Below are 15,203 nucleotides of genomic sequence, written 5' to 3'. Positions count from 1 at the left end.
TCACACTAATCAAAATTTATTAGAAAACTTAAGGAGATATAAGAAGTGCATATTACTTTTCCTTTCTTTTGTTTTTGTTTAACAAGAGATATTTGCAGCGAGTTACAGGTTACTGGAGAGTTGCAAATAATACAATTATTCTAAACTGAAAAAGCTTATACAGTACAAGTGAAAATTACATATGGATCAGCAAATTTTAATTACAAGTTTACATCATTAATTGAACTTACACTTTGAGAAGTCCATTTCTGGGTGCTGTTCCATGAACCTGAATTAGAAAGTAAGAAAAAGGAAATTTTAGTTCTATAAATTGCATCAAATTGTGAACTAATAACAGTTAATTGGTTTTTCTCTGCTACAGGCTACATTAATACCACCATTATACCTGCTTGATGGGGTTCTGGGAGTTCTTCTGCTCCCCAAGCCCGGCCCGAAGCCAGGCTCGACTTGTGACAGTCGACTTGTGACAGATTATATACAGTAATAATAAACAATTAGTTCTCATGTGCATATGAGTCTGCTATAAATTACTAGCTGCTTTCCTTCTACAGTACTGTACATTTAGAAGAAGAAGAGCACATGCATCTCCTTGCCTCTGATATAATGCAAAGAAAAACGAATGAAAACACATTGAATTACAGTGCAGTATATACAAAAAAGAAATCAAAGTCTAACATGGGAACAAGCTTAATAGGAAAGCAAAAAACTTACATATATATTTGATCCCATTACAGAAACATTAAGCGAGATGTTAAATTTATTAGTCAAACAAGTCTTAACTCTAGCACAGTACAGTATCTACTTTTACCAATAAAATGATAAACTGTACAGTATTAAGAAAAATCATACACTTAAAATGTAATGTAACACTTATCTGATGTCTACAAGCACTAGTAGGCTACAATGGTATATTCCTATATATGAACAATTTGTAATTTTGACAAACAAAAGTTAATATGTATATAGTTGGTTAAGGAAAATCCAACAATGATAACACACGAGGCTTATGTTAAATACTGTAATTATAAAAATAACAGTGACAGAGTTTGCGTTTTTACCTTCCTTACCACTGAAAGAATAATGTAGAGTAATGTACAAAAAATTGAGCGTCGAGTGTAAATGAAATGCCTATTTCTTGGCGAGCCTCAGTGGCTCCCTGAAGCTATCTTACTGATAAAGTGTCATAGTACTCGGAGTCATCAGTTGGCGAGGTCTTTTTGCCTTCCAGGGACCACGAGCCGGAACCTGGCCCCTTCAGAGAGGCAAAGGAAGCAATGGCCCATGAATACTTTAAATGTAAAGTCTGCCATCATCCAGGGAAGGCACCCAGAAAGGTAGGCATACCAAAACAACACACAGGCAGTCACAAGAAAGGGAACATAAGCATGCAGCTGCACAAGACCCACATCATGGGGAATTACAGGGGTGAAGAGGCACACATTGAGGGACTGCAGAGGGCTCCCTTGCAAAACAGGAGATGCTTCCCACCAATCAAGTATGCAGGTACGACAAAAGCCGCACCAAGCCCCTAGCGAAACCAAAGGACAGTCCATTAGACAGGAAGACTCTTAGAACCTCATAATGAACCTAATACTCAGTATGGAAAAGAACCAAACTCAAAAGAGGCTGTATCCATAACAAAGGCATAAACCGGGTTACGCCTTTGGAGGCAAGCACCAATAGCCTCCTGAGCCTCCGAAGGGATAACCCGGGTGGAGGAAAACCTCTGGAAAGACTAAACTGGAACACCCAATGGCACCCAGAAACAAACCCTGGTGAAAGCCCACCTAACTCAAAATCACACATAGAAGGGGTAGAAGAAAACCACTTGTCCTGCAAAAGAAGGCCCTGCAGAGGGGGCACAAGGGCCCCACGCAGGATCAATGAGATCTCCTATCGGACCCCTTCCAAACCCCGGGAACCGCAGGCAAGGGCCCTAGGGCTGAACATTCATTCACGCCCACTGCCCGGGAAAGGATAGACAGAGTTCAAGGGAGAGGCCTCATAAGAAGGAGTCGGCTGGGAGGACTCGGAAGCCTCGGCAGGAAAGAGCAGCTCAACTGCCTTCGCACCCACATTGGAAGGGGTAACCTCTGGAGCTGCCCAAGCCACATCCAGAGCCAAATCTTATCCTGAGTCTGAAACTCTCAAACACCTGAGTCATAAGCAGGGAAGAAAGAAGAAGGGCAAACCACGCCCACCAGTGAAGGAAGAAGTGTGGAAAGATCCACGGTCAAGGTGCCCAACACCCCCAAACCCAAGTCCCTAAAATCCAAGCACATCCGGGGCAACCAACTTGGCACAAAACCTTGCTTGCTGCAAAACAGAAAACCAGTGATCCAAAACAACTGCTGCTTAATACCTTGGAACACCCATTAAGGAATGGGCAAGTTGGAGCTCATCAGGGGAAAAAGTCCCACATGACTTGAAGTTGCATGTGTCACTGACCTAACATGCAGCAACATGAAACCACCCAACCACTTTTACTGGAGAGTAGAGCAAAGGTCTCACTTCTTGCAGATCGGCGTTTAGTCCTTGACTGTCCAAATGGTTGGGCACCATTCCTTCCCCACATCCCATCCCAAATCCTTATCCCTTCTAATTGCTTTATAGTCATACTGTAATGACTTTTCCCCTGACAGTTTCCTTCCCTTTCCTGCCAAAGCCATAAATGCCAAAACCTTGCTAAACTTTAAAATCCAGCAGGAAAAAATCACCAGGACAAATGGGGAGACCTTTGACAAGATGCTGGCTTCCTGTCCTCATGGAGACCACTAGTGTGGTAGTGGCCATCAGGTAAATTCAGGCAAATATATGAAAACATTAAGTACATTATCAACCAACCTTGTGACCCTGGGAACCAACTCCCAGGGTCACTACAGGAGTTGGAGTGAAGAGGATTCAGAATACAGTACAGCTTACTTTTTAAGAACATCTTGCTTCTTTTGTTCCTCTGAGGTAGGTAATCCCATCTCCTTTTGTCGCTGATCATACATCATCTTTTCTACCATGCCTCTTGTCTCTCCATCTAAGTCACCCAATTTTGAGGGTTCTGGGTTAACTTTTTGTGTATTGATCTCTGGGTCCGAGGTCACCAAGCGAGACCACCACTCCATCTTGTTAATCTAAAGGAGCATCAAAATTAGTCATAGAATCTGGCAATAATAAAAATACTGTACTGCAAATGTAAAGTACACATTTGTACGACATGTACACAATTCAGTAGTTTCCTTTATTCTAAGGTACTCCCCTCCAGCAGTGCATTCCGTTTCTGCCGCTGCTGCCATATCTGCTTCTGAAGCATGCTTCCAGCTGGCACACCTGGCTCTGTCAACACAAGGACTCTTGCCACATCCTCTGACCTCTTCCCTCACACCTCCCTCCAATTCCTATTACCATCTCTAGAACCTATTCATGTATATTGCTGGATTACCAGGTGATGACATAACTTTCTAGCTGTCACCAGAGATTACTAAACTTCAAAGAACTGTGGCAACAGTTACAAAAGAACACAAATATGAAATGCCTGGAATGAGCGCTTTAATCAAGTTCTCTTGTGGAGACTTATCTTGTCCGATATTCCTTATAGTAACAGAATTCTATATGTACCTGTTGTCTGCTGATAAAAGGCTGACAGCTATACTGTACATGTGTACATATTATCTCTATCTCGCCTAATCACATCATTCATACACCCGCTGAGGAAACTTGGCTGACATTTACTGCACTCAAAGTATTTCAGGACTTAAGTACAGTATGATGAAGTTCATCCTCACTCTTAACTCATTTTCTATGATATCACCTACAATAGAAAACGTCTTAAGGACAGACTACGTTATAATATTTTTGAATTTTTTGCCAACAATAATAATAATAATAATAATAAATAATTATAATTTAGTTATAAAACATCTTATTTGACAATTATATTTTTCAAATACAATATTTATATTTTGTACAAGGTCACTAATCAACGAAATGAGAACATTTGCTCATTTCAACAACAATTCAACTATTTCTGTGACAATATAATCAAGGCTCAGCTTCGGTTGTTGACCCAAATTGTTGTACAAGGCTGTGGCAAGGGGCCAGATTCACGAAAGCACTTACGCAAGCACTTACGAACCTGTACATCTTTTGTCAATGTTTGGCGACTTTGTTTACAATTATTAAACAGTTAATGAGCTCCGAAGCACCAGGAGGCTGTTTATAACAATAACAACAGTTGATTGGCAAGTTTTCATGCTTGTAAACTATTTAATAAATGTAACCAAAGCCGTCAAAGATTGAGGAAAGATGTACACGTTCGTAAGTGCTTGCGTAAGTGCTTTCGTGAATCTGGCCCAAGAGCTCTAGGCCTAGTGCGATGAGCAGCACCAGTGATAACAACACGGGCACAATGCACTGATAACATCACAAAGCTGGCAAATACGCTCACCAGCAAGCACTTTTCAAATTCAAAATTCAAATTTCGAATTCAAATTCAACTTCCAAATTCACCAAATTCAACTTACCTTCTCCAGCGTGAGTACGAGTGTGTTGCCATTCTCCAGGAACCAGTTGCACTCCTCGACCTTGACCTCGTTGTAGAGGTCACCTTGGAGAATGGGGGTGGCGTTCCGGAGGCCGGCCTTGACGGTACGCCTGCCCCACTCCACCACCACGTCCCGGGACTTGACCTTGACCCCGAGGGGTACCCACACCTGCAAACACCAGTACGGTTAGTGTCGGCGGGGGTCGGTATACACCGCCAGCTTCTCCGATTGGTTGATAAAGATCAAGCCACCCAAGAGGTGGGCACGGGCATGAATAGCCCTTAAAGCCTCTATATATAACCCAGCCTCTGTGGCTACATATAGACCATCTGGTCACCATTTGGTCCGGGAGACATCTCCCGTCACGCAGGGTGCAGTCGCACCTCCACAGATCTCCAGTATCAGCTCTTGATACTGGTAATGGCTTAAAAGGGCCACCACTTACGGGCTATTTATGCCCGTGCCACCTTTTGGGTTGCTTCATCTTCATCTTAAACACATTCATAAGGGAGACATCTCCCGTCAGGCAGGGTGCATTCGCACCTCCACAGATCTCCAGTATCAGCTCTTGATACTGGTAATGGCTTAAAAGGGCCACCACTTACGGGCTATTCATGCCCGTGCCACTTTTTGGGTGGCTTAATCTTCATCAATCAATCAATCAGCTACATATAGGCACCGCTCCTGTGCCAGGTAAGTCCACTACGGGCTCGCCATAGCCTGTGCTACTTGGAACTAGTTCTGAGTAACAATCTATAACAACAACAGCTACATATATATATATACATATATATATATATATATATATATATATATATATATATATATATATATATATATATATATATTATATATATATACCTGATGAAGACATTCCATGAGCCAAAACCCAGCTCTCCGTTATAACTTCAAGGAACGGTGACCTCCGGCGTGAAGATATCTTTATGTCTAGTACAGGTGTGTGTCTGTGTGTGTGTGTGTGTGTGTGTGTGTGTGTGTGTGTGTGTTACATGCACCCGGGGTTCTAAGTGATTCCAACCGCTGACCCAACGTGTGTGAAGCCGAAGCTCTAGGCATGCTCCAGGCACAAACCATTCACATACTCCATGACCTCCATATACTCTACACCCACCAACACCTGTCACTCGCCGAGGACTCGCCGCGATAGTGCCATGGTCGCCGGGACAGTGACAGGGCCACCCCAACAGTGCCAGGGTCACCACAAGAGTGCCAGGGTCACCACAAGAGTGCCAAGGTCACCACAACAGTGCCAGGGTCACCACAACAGTGCCAGGGTCACCACAACAGTGCCAGGGTCACCACAACAGTGCCAGGGTCACCACACTACAATAGAGAGGAAACTCAGGTGTTACACAAATACTGCAACTCATTAAACAAATTAGGTATACATCATACCATTCTCACCTGATCCATTCGACCAACAGTGGACCTCCCATTAATGTGATAAATGCTTAAAAAAAAAACATAGATTATCCCCATAAGTTCAGTAAACAAATATAGCGACATTAGGTCAGTTCGAACGTTTGACACAAGGTAATAATTTAATTAAGAGTGCGGTTTGTCAATCCGTAATTTGATCTTCGTCTTGAATTCACTCTGGCCTGCTTGCTTGGGGTCAAGGCATGCTTTCTACCCCCGGCTGTCAAGATATCCTTCAAGTGTTTGGCGATGATTTGAGGGATTTCATAGGCGGTCTTCAGTCATTCCAAGTCACGTGCTTCTAACACATTCTAATGTGTTTGTCATCATAATTTATATATGACAAATGCAATAACTCACTAAGAACTCTTTTTATTTTTTTTCTGGGGGGGGGGGGGGGGGGGAGACGAGGATTCGAACCCTTGCTGTCCGGGATAACACTCCTCCCCTTTTGGCGTGCAGGGTACTATAACCCCTTTACTAGTGAGACGATCAATGGTGAAGTGGTTACGGCACCCTGCACACCAGGGGGTGATCCCGGGTGGCAGAGGTTCGAATCCTGGTTGGGCCAAAAGAGTTTTCAGAGATTATTATATATATATATATATATATGTTATATATATATACATATATATATATTATATATATATATATATATATATATATATATATATATATATATATATATATATATATATATGTGTGTGTGTATATCTGATTGGTGACCCGCCGACTGCACACCTGCACCTCAGCGCCATCTACCAAGTCGATGTCTGGGCCTGAACCAGCCATTGAAGTCAGAATATCCTTGTGCTCTCAAGCTGTGAACAACCAACTAATATACACTCTGTTTATTGGTGGAGGTTCTCAGCTAGCGCTATATTCTCACCACCTGTTTAATCATTCTTTGTCTTTATTTTATGTGTAGAGTAACGTCACCCTTGTTCTTAATTTGTGTTATATTTTTTGACTTGTTTGTTTGCACTGTACATACCCAAGGGATTCCCTTTGTTCATAATCTTTCAAGTTAATTAAAGTTTCATTGTTCATACTATGACTTTTACGTGTCTTCCCTTACTTTACCACAGACAACAGCCAAGCAGTCTATCTTTTTTTTCTAAAATGTGATAGGCATTGACACCAGCCATTAGGAGGACTGCCGAACACCTACACTTAACCGTCACAATATTATATATTATAATATATATATATATATATACACACACTTATATACGAAGCCAAATTTTCCTTAACATTTAATTTAAAACAATCACTCGATAGATATTAAATATAATATAAAAATGGATCTTTTCAATTGGACTCAAAAATAACTTTGAAAGCTGGAGTGAAGAAATCGAGAAGCTGAAGCTTTTATACAAGACAAAGGAAATACAAATGTATATATTTCAATATATACATTTAACATGTACATTTGTATAAATACAAATGTAATTGAAATACATAAGATACAAGATACAAAAAAATATACTTTTTCACATACAAAATAAAACTGAACTTCCAAAACCATTAGACCAACACGTATAAGACAAGGTTTATACACACAGGATATCAAAGAAATGAGTGAAATCCTGAAAGAATAGAAGGAATCGTCTGGAGAGAGTGAAACAATGCCCACCATTGTCTCCACTCCACACTCCAGTAGGCTGGTTTTGGCCTGTTACAATGCTCACCTGGTATGCTCACTCGCCTTAAATTTTAAGGGTATATACATCCATATTGGGAGAACCGCGTAGGAATAACTGCCCTTCTACCGTGTGTGATTCGACTGCATTTTGTAGGGGGGATTTCAGTTTGATTTTTGTCCCCACCCCTGACTTGCTTCTCCCACACCTGACTTACTTACTTACTTACCTCTCCCACACCTGACTTACCTGCCCCGACACTAATTGCCATCATACCTGGAAAGATAAATCACGTGTTAATATGTACAGTAAGCATTTTTTTGCGCGTGTTCATGTTTGTGTGCACACAAGTATGCCTCTTAGGGACACAGGCGCCTGTACACGCCAGTACGGCAGCCACCACGTGTACACAGTCTCACACACACACGAACAAACATGTAACGATTTAAAAACTCATTATATATAATGTACCTGCAAATACATTCAAGCAATAACGCCCACACAGACTACACACAGCTTCAAATGTCGATACGACAGAGCCCAACAGACTCAGGACCCAGCACACCAGTTGACTGCAAGGTGGCACCACATAAAGCCTAAGTGCGCACGCCCCCCCCCCCCCCCCACAAGCACAACCAGGTGTGTACAATTAGGCAAGCGCACACGCCCGTGAGAGTGGGGGAGGACGAGGGGACGGTGGAGTGGGGGATGGTGGGGAGGACGAGGGGACAGTGGAGTGGGGGATGGTGGGGAGGACGAAGGGACGGATAATCAACACGTGGAGATGTTTACCCTACAAATATACCAACAGTCGAGTGAATCACCGCAGGTGACTTGTCTACAGTCAGCTGTATAGTGCTTCTGGAAGCAGGTATACACAACCACCTCCAACGGTAAAGAAATTCTAACATGATAAACCGGTTTATGACAGCAATTGAGTGTTACTAAGTGATGTGAGAACCGGGGAGGTGCTTGTGCTCTCACTCACTCACACACATAATGATCCCCCCCCAGCCCCCTTACAGAAGATTTAGGGGGGGACATGATCACCACATACAAGATTCTCGAAGGAATTGACGGGGTAGATAAAGACATACTATTTAACACAAGGGGCACGCGCATTAGGGAACACAGGTGGAAATTAAGTGCCCAAATGAGCCAGAGAGATATTATAATTTGTTTTTTTTTTTAGTGTCAGAGTGGTTGACAAATATAATGCATTAGGCAGTGATGTGGTGGAGGCTGACTCCATACACAGTTTCAAATGTAGATATGATAGAGCCCAGTAGGCTCAGGAACCTGTACACCAGTTGATTGACAGTTGAGAGGCGGGATCAAAGAGCCAGAGCTCGACTCCCGCAAGCATAACAAGGTGAATACACACAAAAAACACAGTACACAGTAGTTTTTTGTACACATTACAAAATAAATAGTAGTTAGTAACAGTTGATTGGCAGTTGAGAGGCGCGCCGAAAGAGTACAACTCAACCCGTGCAAGCTGGGGTTGACGTTGAATGACGTCAACCCTGACGTCATTTAACCCCGCGAATGACGTCACCATCCACATTGAACACACAAAACAAGAGTTTAAGGTTGACTATGAAGAGTGGGACCCCCCCCCCCCCCCCAAGCCCAGCGTCACCTGTGGGAGAGGTCAGCCACCGTGGGAAGCTTTCTACTGCTCTTCCCAATGCTCGTGTACTATCAAACGACGGTGAACGCACGCACGCACATTTACGCACGCGCGCGATCGCACACGCCCGAGTTAGGAGCCTAGATCTATGTTGACCAGACCACACACTAGAAGGTGAAGGGACGACGACGTTTCGGTCCGTCCTGGACCATTCTCAAGTCGATTGGACAGCCTAGATCTACCCTTCAAGAACATATAGGCAAGCGTACACACAAACACACACACACACACTGCAGGAAAGGAGAGATAGAGGGAAAGGAGAGACAGGGGGAAATGATATACAAGACTAAAGAAAATTGACAAATAGCATTGTTCAAAGCTAGGAACAGCAGAACGAGGGGTCATAGATAGAAACTCGAGACGTAGATGAGTCACAGGGACGCCAGAAAGAACTTTTTAAGTCTTAGAGCTGTCAAGATGTGGTACACAGACACGAAAGTCGTCGAAGCTAATTCGAATTAAAATTTAAAATGTAAATATGATAAACTCGTGAGAAATGTCACTGCATTAGTCCAAGAACGTTTTGAGGGCGGAGCTTGGAGCTACCTCGACCATACAAGTACATCTAGGCGAGCACACACACACACACGGGAGGCGGGATGCAAGAGTCAATGATCGATCCTGCAGACACAATTAGGTGAGTACAGACACACACACAGTTGGTCACCAGTTGATTGACAGTTGAGAGGCGGGACCAAAGAGCCAAAGCTCAACCCCCGCAAGCACAAACAGGTGAGTACACACACACACACACACACACACACACACACACACACACACACACACACACACGCACATACGCACACACGCACACACACACGCACACACACACACACACACACACACACACACACACACACACACACACACACACACACACACACACTACAGGAAAACAAACTAGGAAACCTGGTTTAAGAGACCAAGCAAGAATATACCCCGATTGTTCTCATACATTTAAGGCAACACTGGTGGCTGCCACGAGGACCAGACTGTGGGTGAGCCAGTGGTTTCTCCTGTGTGTATATATCATGTACATATGCAAACATACTAGTTAGTGTGTACACACGCGCGCACACACACACAGCAAGGTACACACAACCTGAGTGTGTGCACGTTCACCTTGTCCTACATGATTAATCACCTGCAGATCTCCCGTATTGTGAATATAGTATCGCTCTCAGAAGTGACCTTAACTCGTACTATTAAAATGGCGGGTAAAGAGGGTGGTCAGCGAGCCAAGACGAGCCCGCCCACACACACACACACACACACTGGGATGAGGGTGCTGCTGCTGCCTTTGTCCAGCCACTAGTGTTGGCAGGTGTCTCTCCACCAATGATAACTGAAGGTTATAGTGACGCAGAACCGTCCTGGCCAGCCCCGTGAGAGGGGCTCCGTCCGCGCCACCGCTAGGAGGTACTGGTCTCCAGTACCACCAGTCTTTCGTCAGTAGTGGCTTTCACAGCCTACTCCTACACCAGGTCTTTCCCCTGGTACTCTCCAGGCACCTGTCTACCATTCACACAAAGCCCCATTGTAAATAAGAAAGGAGGGGGGGGGGCGGAGGGACATTGCGAACAAGCTATCAGGAGCCGCTAAGCTTGGCTACGAGCTACCAGGAGCCGCTAAGCTTAGCTACCAGGAGAGCTTTGCTACCAGGAACCGCTAAGCTTAGCTACCAGGAGCCGCTAAGCTTAGCTACCAGGAGAGCTTTGCTACCAGGAACCGCTAAGCTTAGCTACCAGGAGCCGCTAAGCTTAGCTACCAGGAGCTGCTAAGCTTAGCTACCAGGAGCCGCTAACCTTAGCTACCAGGAGCCGCTAAGCTTAGCTACCAGGAGCTGCTAAGCTTACCTACCAGGAGCCGCTAAGCTTAGCTACCAGGAGCCGCTAAGCTTAGCTACCAGGAGCCGCTAAGTTTAGCTACCAGGAGCCGCTAAGCTTGGCTACCAGGAGCCGCTAAGCTTGGCTACCAGCTACCAGGAGCCGCTAAGCTTGGCTACCAGCTACCAGTACTCCTACACCAGTACTGTCCTCTGCTCCAGAGAGGTGTGGTTGGTCCTGGCTTGGTAATTCAGCTTTAACAACTGGTTTGTCCGTGGTACGTGACAATTCGCGCGTCTCTGTCGACACATCAGCATACCTGCGTGTACCTGGGCACTTTTTCCTGGTTCAACCATCAACTGACATTGATGGCTTTGCCGTCAAGAGAGAGGATCCAAATGATAAATTCCTGGTTGAACCCCAGCTGGTATAGGGGCTGGGGGTCCCCCAGTTGGTATAGTGGCTGGGGGGTCCCTAGCTGGTGTAACACTGGATACAGACCTACAATACACCACTACACCAGTTTACACAATTCGACCTTGCAGGTAAACTGTGCCGGGCTGTATTTCAAACGCTCACAATACCCAACTAACCAATTGTTTTAAAAAAAGTTTGCCAAACTGGAAGAAAAAAAGCAAAAATTTTGAGACGTGAGCAGTGTGTTGCAAGGTGAGTGCGCGCTGGGTTTTAGACAGACGGCGGGACCACGGTCACCTTTGTCACCGAGACAGAGGTCCTCGGACGACGGGGGATCTTTGTGACAGAGAGAGAGGTCCCCGGACGACGGGGGACCTTTGTCACAGAGAGAGAGAGAGGTCCCCGGACAACGGAACACTCCCAGCGGACGACGTGTGACCGAACGGGGCTCACACTACACATCAACTCCGCACCTCTCTCGCCTGACCTTGTCACTGTGACCTATTATCGAGGCAAGATCTTTGTTTAGTATGACCGCCACGTGTTGGGGTCACGAGGTAGAGATACTCCAGCTGTAGCCGCCAGTGACACGTCACCTTCGCTGGCTGGAGGACTCATCTTGGCGCCTGGAAATCAGAACGTCCATAGTCTGGGAAGTAAATTCTTGGTGGACCGTTTTATCTGGAGATTTAATTAGTGGTTTATACCGGGTATTGTTTTTTAACAATTTGGCAGCCAGCTACCATTTCATTAAAGGATTACCAAAGATTGCCTGCAGGAACAGACTATTAGATCTAATCAAGACTGTGTATGGAATGTTTATGGCGTTATAAACATTAGGATTTGAGAGTCTAGGATTTGAATACAAGAGTTTCTTTAAGTTTAAATGTTGTTACTGTACTACAGTGTACTGTATGTCCTGGTTAACTGTTCCCCCCCATGTTTACTGTATCATGTTGTAGTATATCTCCGTTTTCAGTGAACGCTTAAACGCACTGAAGATCGATAACCCAAACTAATTCCTCATGAATGTAATACCATCAAATCATGTATCAGATGTCACCCTAACCCCACTGGACTTTGAAGTGACAGACAGTATGCGCACGCACTCTGTACCAAGCCCTTATTCCTGGAATTATTGAAAAAAAAATCCTAAAAGAATGGTAAGATCACAAAACACATTGAATCACAGCGTGTACACAGCCCTGGAGAACATGGCATCAGTAAAGAAGGCTCATGCCCCTCATAACTGCTAGACCACTGGTGTATGGCTGTAGCGCCGTGCAAGCCAAGAAAAACTGTAATTACATAGATTTCGTGAAAGCTCTCGACAATTGTGGCCATGGACCATGGAGCCGGTCGGCCGAGCGGACAGCACGCTGGACTTGTGATCCTGTGGTCCTGGGTTCGATCCCAGGCGCCGGCAAGAAACAATGGGCAGAGTTTCTTTCACCCTATGTCCCTGTTACCTAGCAGTAAAATAGGTACCTGGGTGTTAGTCAGCTGTCACGGGCTGCTTCCTGGGGGTGGAGGCCTGGTCGAGGACCGGGCCGCGGGGACACTAAAAAGCCCCGAAATCATCTCAAGATAACCTCAAGATGGTGTTATTGCATACAAAAATGCGCCCAAAACGAATTACTGGCATAGGAGGGAGAAGGATTTTTAACTCATACTGAGGAAAGTCAAATCCGGATCATCCACCGTGAGAAGCACAGTCTCCCCCAGGGTACTGTGCTTGCTCCGGTACTTGTTCTCATCACACATACATACAATGATACAAACTATAGTACCGTATCATCCTTTGCAGATGACAATAGGATTTTGCCGAGTGGACCACATAGGAGGACACAGCAAACCTCCAGTCTAATGTAAATCAGGTCAGTCAATGGGCCGCACAAAATGTTGTTGTTTAAGGAAGATAAAGTTCCAACTCCTGCGCTATGGAAAAACGAAAGTATTAAAATGGAAACAACATAAAACGCAGTCACGCCACATTATACAACGACAAAGCAATATATAAAGTAGATCTGGAAGTAATCATGTCGGAAACCCTTACTTTTTTAAAGTAGATCCCACAACTGCAAGAAAAATGTCTTCTCGTTGGGCTCAAAAGAGAACATGATAAAACACCTCCAAAAGATACCTGATCAACTGGGCATATATTATCGTCTGGGCAGACGCTATTATCGGCTCTCTATCCACGGTTAGGTTACGTTAATACTGTGAATTATTGACGATAATGTTAAATATGGGATTCGAAAATTGTGTACCCGAGAATTCCGTTTACACACAAAAAAAATATTCTTCAGAGCGAGTTTTCAGCATATACTTTTTATATTTTAACCCATGATTTATGGTGCAATAAAGTAATAACTTAAGAACCTCTGTTTAGGACAAAGATTCACGTGCCAGTTTACATGTAGACTATTACTGGAACCGTAATAAGCTTTCAGGCCATCACGAATCTCCCAAACTATCCAGATGGTTTGAAAGGGTTGGGGGGGGGGGGGTTTAATGGTAATGGATTTGCTCTGAGAACAGCCTGCATTGCACAGTACCTGGATTGTACCAGGATGAGGTTCTGAGAGTTGTCCTACTCCCAAAGCCAAGCCCGTGTCGAGGCTGGACTAGTGAGGGCTTGATCCATCAGGCTGCTGCTTGGAGCAGCCAAGCAACAGCCACAGGGAGGCTCTACAAGAGGTCCACAGCTTTTGTATATCACCCAATAAACATAAGAAATAAGTGAGCGCGGGCTTGACGCCGCATGTACCAGCCAGCTGGACCATTAAGGCCAGGCTGCATATAATACTTACTGGTGGCCTGCACCCAGACGGTCCAGTGCTTTTTCCCGTAATTAAAATAATTATTTGACTAAAGTAAATGTGGAACTGCAGGCGATGAGTCACAATAACGTGGCTGAAGAATGTTTACCAGACCACACACTAGAAGGTGAAGGGACAACGACGTTTCGGTCCGTCCTGGACCATTCTCAAGTCGATTGTCTTGAGAATGGTCCAGGACGGACCGAAATGTAGTCGTCCCTTCACCTTCTAGCGTGTGGTCTGGTCTAAATGTGGAACTCTTTAGCAGACACGAAGAACAGTCTCTGCGTGGACTTTTTACCCAACATCAAACTGCACGAGGGAGTCCACTAACACTAACTACTAACTATCCGCTACTAACTGTCCACTAACAATCAGCTATGTTCCCCTTTTTTTACATTTCCTTTGTTACAGTAGACCGAAAGTAATTCTTGTACTTTGTTGTTTTGACAATTGAGTATTCTGCAGTTATTGAAATGACTATATTTTTATTTACAAGTTTTCCCCTTCATACATGTATAATTTATATACTGCTCAGAATTAACTCCCGAGAATTAAGCTGAAAGTAAATCTGACAAAAGAAGTTTAGAAAATGCTTAGAAGAACATGAGCTTTCACAAGTGTGAGTGTAAGTCCATAACAAAAGGATTATGTAATGGCCAGAACCAAATAATAAACTTGAGCCCCATTCAAGTCCAGGGCTTCCCCCTGTGCACCTGTGCAGGGGGCGCGGGTGCACAGGGAGGGGTGCAGGTACACAGGGGAGGGGGTGCTGGCGGGCACCTTCACAGATGTCAAGCAAACAGTGAAGAAATTATCCTTGTTTC

At 44.4% G+C, this 15,203-nt stretch overlaps 1 protein-coding gene across 1 annotated transcript in view; it reads right to left on the bottom strand.

The window, feature by feature from the left end:
• Positions 1–15,203, bottom strand: part of LOC138370503 (nuclear migration protein nudC-like) — a 23,578-nt gene continuing 8,375 nt past the window's right edge. The window contains exons 2-5 of the mRNA XM_069334879.1: positions 7,868–7,894; positions 4,515–4,714; positions 2,923–3,125; positions 1–268 (exon numbers count right to left, since the gene is read on the bottom strand). Of these exons, the coding sequence (XP_069190980.1) occupies positions 217–268; positions 2,923–3,125; positions 4,515–4,714; positions 7,868–7,894 (482 nt within the window). The 3' untranslated portion in view covers positions 1–216. The remainder of the gene's footprint in view (positions 269–2,922; positions 3,126–4,514; positions 4,715–7,867; positions 7,895–15,203) is intronic.

The sequence above is a fragment of the Procambarus clarkii genome, chromosome 32, assembly GCF_040958095.1.
Source record: "Procambarus clarkii isolate CNS0578487 chromosome 32, FALCON_Pclarkii_2.0, whole genome shotgun sequence".
NCBI lineage: Eukaryota > Metazoa > Arthropoda > Malacostraca > Decapoda > Cambaridae > Procambarus > Procambarus clarkii.
This window is presented reverse-complemented; position numbering and strand designations above follow the sequence as displayed.